Source organism: Palaemon carinicauda, chromosome 12 (assembly GCF_036898095.1).
Source record: "Palaemon carinicauda isolate YSFRI2023 chromosome 12, ASM3689809v2, whole genome shotgun sequence".
In the NCBI taxonomy this organism is placed as follows: Eukaryota; Metazoa; Arthropoda; class Malacostraca; order Decapoda; family Palaemonidae; genus Palaemon; species Palaemon carinicauda.
The window spans coordinates 76,111,378-76,115,846 of record NC_090736.1 but is presented as its reverse complement, the minus strand read 5'-3'; the positions used below and the strand labels follow the sequence as shown (position 1 = coordinate 76,115,846).

At 38.9% G+C, this 4,469-nt stretch overlaps 2 protein-coding genes across 2 annotated transcripts; both read right to left on the bottom strand.

Annotated features, from left to right (window-relative positions):
* Nucleotides 1-229: 229 nt before the first annotated feature.
* Nucleotides 230-1,225, bottom strand: LOC137650900 (zinc finger MYM-type protein 1-like). The gene has a single exon (XM_068384048.1). It carries the CDS (start codon nucleotides 1,223-1,225, stop codon nucleotides 230-232), a length of 996 nt encoding a protein of 331 aa, XP_068240149.1.
* Nucleotides 1,226-2,043: 818 nt separating this feature from the next.
* LOC137650899 (zinc finger MYM-type protein 5-like) lies at nucleotides 2,044-2,658 on the bottom strand. The gene has a single exon (XM_068384047.1). It carries the CDS (start codon nucleotides 2,656-2,658, stop codon nucleotides 2,044-2,046), a length of 615 nt encoding a protein of 204 aa, XP_068240148.1.
* Nucleotides 2,659-4,469: the final 1,811 nt, after the last annotated feature.

Sequence of the window (4,469 nt, the reverse complement as noted above, 5' to 3'; positions counted from 1 at the left end):
AGCAATAGCATCATACACATCTTTGGTATTTAACATAACCTCTACAGTCCCTTTTTGTGATTATCATCAAATCATGCATGTACATATATCAACTTCACAGGCACTTCTTAAATAAACTAGGTTACTAAAGCATCATACACACCTTTGGTATTCAACATAACCACTACATTCCCGTTTTGTGATTATAATTAAATCATGCATGTACATATATCAACTTCACAGGCACTTCTTAAATAAATTTCTTTCTGGATTTCATATTGGCAGAATCATCAATTATACTCTGAAAATCAATATTTCTTGTTAGATCAGAATCAATGGTCAACAAGGCTAGGTTACACAATTTGTCTTGGCTCATTGTTGAACGGAGCTGGTTTTTCACTCTTTTCAAAACAGAAAATGAACGTTCTTCTTCACAGTTAGTAGCTGGAAGTGTTAGGTTAAGGCGATACACTATGTCAACATTAGGGAAGGTTTCTGAGATACCTGCATTTCTTAAATGTTTCAAAGCAGCTGAGGGCGCACATTTTTCAGGTGGAGCTTTAATCTGATTCATATACCTAGAAAAATGAACTATTTCTTCAACAAATGTGTCCTGAACATCTGCTGAAAGGTATTGTTGCAACTTTAATGCAGCTTCTCTCAATTCTGCATCTGGCAGAGTAGTAATTTTGAACAGAAATCCAAACTTGTCATTGAGATTCTGGTAGATTTCTTTTCTTTTCACCAATTCTGTAATCAGTAAATCCAGAATGACGAAGTATGTATCTGTCTTACATTTCTGCCTTGGTAGCAATACAATTTCATTGTCTGGCTCTTCAAAATTGCGTTTCCTCTTCCTTGACCGCTGATGATCAGCCCGGTAACTGTAGTCTTTCACCAGCAGTTTAGCTTTCTCTTCAAACATTTCAAAAGCTTCATCATTGCGAAGTGAGATTACAAATTCCACTAAGCCTGCATAGAGGTTAGCACAAGTAGCCATTTCAATTTCAGTTTTCTGAAGTGCCTTGTTCGGGGCATTTAACCGTTCCAGTATACAGTCCCAAAGCACACAGAGTAAGGCCAATTCAAAATCTTCCAATTTTGATGCTAAGCTGGCTGCTTCGCTTCTTGTAGTTGCTGTCTGGTCTTCATCCTCTGCTATTTGGATCAAAGCAGAACGTATTTCAGCAAAGCTGTCTTTCAAAGCATGTGTTGCATCATGATGATGATAATGATTTGATGACATCTCATGAATGGTTGACTTGAGTATACTCCACCGATGCGTTGAAGCAGAGAAAAAATTAAACAGTGCTTGTAAAAGTCCAAAAAATTAAACTGCAGCAACACAACACTCCACAGCACATGACCCAACAAAATTAAGAGAATGTGCTGAGCAGGGCACATATTCAGCAAGTGGGTTGATTTGCTTGATACGGGCTTGCAATCCATTATATTTACCCGACATGTTACTTGCATTGTCAGAGCTCTGGCCACGGCAATCCATAATAGAGAGATCATGTTCAAGCAGAGTATTCAGTACTACATTTATCATTGTTTCTCCATCATGGCCTGAAAGAGGAATGAATTTTATAAAGTGCTCTACAGGCTTACCACTGGAGTCGAGAAGGCAAACAATGAATGTCAGTTGATCTGTATGTGAAATATCTGGTGTTGAATCTACACTTATCGCAAAGTATTTTGCAGTTTTCTCAGCTGCTATGATGTTATTGAGGACCTTCTTAGTCATCAGTTCAATAAATTCATTGCAAATAGCAGATGACATGGAAGATACAGTGCCTCTTCCTGCATTCCCAAGGCGTGACACATGATTTGCTAAGAATGGATCGAATTGTGCTAACAGTTCTATGATCCCTAGGAAATTACCATTGTTTTCCGAACCAAAAACCTAATTTTCTCCATGGAAAGCAAGTCCTCTTAGAGCCAAGAATTTTACAACAGCAACAACACTTTCTAGAACTTTTCTCCAATAAGTTCGCTCTTTTTCAGTTTGATTTTCCAAATGAGAATCCAATAAGCCTTTTTTCTGTGCACGAAATACACTGGCTAAAATGCAGCTCCTGTGAGTGGTGCTGTTTTCATGTTTCTCAAAACGTCATTGAACCCCTGTGTGAAGGCATTTTCTTTGGTAGAAAATAGCTTGCATGCTGAACAGTACACTTTTCCTGAGCTTTCAGAGTATACTATCCATGATCTTTTCACAGTTTCTGAATTTGCAAGCTTCCTATAAAACATAGATGACTTTAAACAGCGACGATTTCTATCATCATAAATCCTTGCTGATTTCCTAAAGTCAATATTCAGAGTTTGAATGAAGTTTTCTGCAGTGAAAGCATTACGTAGAGAATCTGGGATTACATTTGGCCATGAGGCGTGATCTTTTAAGACAAATCCTGTGGATGAAATGTCCATCACATTGAGAGGAGACACAAAAGAAGTAGATGCTGGCTGCAAAACAATGGAGGGAGGTCTTCCTGTATTATCTGATGTATCTGCAGATTCAACTGTACTGGTAACATCAGAAACTGTTTTCTTGAGCATGTCTGTGATCTTTCTGCAGCTTCCTACATCTTTCTTTTTCTGTTCTTCTTGAATTTTCTTATTTCTTTTCTGTGACCCACTCGCATAAGAACGTCCAACATCACGTTCACGAGATGCCATAATGAGGATGTATCACTGTCTGTAATCCTGCAAATACAAATTTTTTCATTATCATTTATTATTATTTTTTATTATTATTAATTATTTATTTTTCCAACATCAGGTTCACGAGATGCCATAATGAAGATGTACCACTGTCTGTAATCATGCAAATCCAAATTTTTCATTATCAATTATCATTAATTTTTTAATTATTTTGTTTTCTTCTGTCAATTGGGGGTGATATGGCCCTTGTAGCCCCCTTTCCTCTGGCTGCGCCTCTAAAATTCAAAACGTTACCAGAAAGGAGTCATATACAGAACTTTTACCATCGAATAGGTTAGTGATTTGGGCTACGAATATTTTACTAATTCATCCTCCTTGATCTCCAATTTACTTAAACAGAAATCATACTGAAATTGCACGGGAAAGCCAGATTTTCTCCAAATCCAATGCTTTTCTGGTCGTCATTTGCTCCCTAGATAAATTTTCAACACCCTGAAATAGAAAAATCAGTACCTAAATAGCTGTGTAAACAGTTGTAGCACTAATAGTAAAATAGCAAATCCTTAGCATTTTGCTAAGAAATTGCATGGTATGCAACATTTTTGCACTTTGACCTCAATAACTTCTAGGGTAATAGAGATCTGTTATTGGAATGATAAAAACTTAAAGACAGGACAAAGTGCTTTTAAAACCTACAAATGGAAGTCAGTTTGCGTTTTTAAGTTTTCTTATAGTATTCTTTCCAAAAATGCGTCTTTACTGGTCAAGTAACCCTATCAGATACCTCCCCTAACATTTAGAGGCGAAAACAAACATTTATCCATACACATCAATGTCTATCAACAACACTTCAGTTAATTTGTCACAGTACAAGTCTAGAAAACGTGTAAGTACTACAGAAAATTGGAGAGGAATCTCCCATACTCACCCATTAGCGGAAAAACACAACCGTTCTGATGTAAACAAAGGCGTGTTGAGTGTTGCTATCTATGGTTAGGTTTATTTATTTTCATTTTATTTTATTTCATTATTCATTTTTGTTATGATTAATTTTCAAAAATCAATTTTACTCTCCAAACACTTGAACTTTTTAGGTAGGGACCCCTTTGCACTTGCACCATGTGCGCAGTCTTGGATGAGCCCCAAATGCGCAGGGCCCTAGGCAAATGCCTAGTATGCCTATGCTGTAATTCGGCACTGTCCCCTACCCACATCACAAGGACATCGTTACCTGTTTACCGTCATCGACCGCTCCACTCATTGGCCTGAAACCATTCCCATGGAAACTGCAATGTCCGCCTCATGTACATCTGCCTTACTCTCAGGATGGATTGCAAGATTTGGTATCCCTGAACATATTACTTCTGACAGGGGTACCACTTTCACCTCTCAATTGTGGTCATCATTAGCGAATCTCCTGGGCATCACCCTACATCACACAACAGCCTACAACCCCGCTGCCAATGGAATGGTTGAACGTTTTTATCTTACCCTCAAAGCAGCTTTGATGTCCCGCTGCAAGGATTCAAACTAGTTTAATCAGCTTCCCTGGGTCCTCCTGGGACTAAGGACCACTCCTAAAGATGCCCTCGATGTCTCGGCAGCTGAAATGGTGTACTGTATGGCGATCCGTTGGTCGTCCCTGCCGAATTTTTTCCTTCTACAACCTCCTCCGACGATCTCCAGCGCATACGTCACGTCGTGGGAAAATTTACTCCATGCCGCCAGACGTACAGGCCCCCAGCGAAGCATCACATACCGACAGACTTGCACTCTGCAATGCACGTCTTCCTGCGCAACGACACTAGCAAGCCACCGCTAACGCC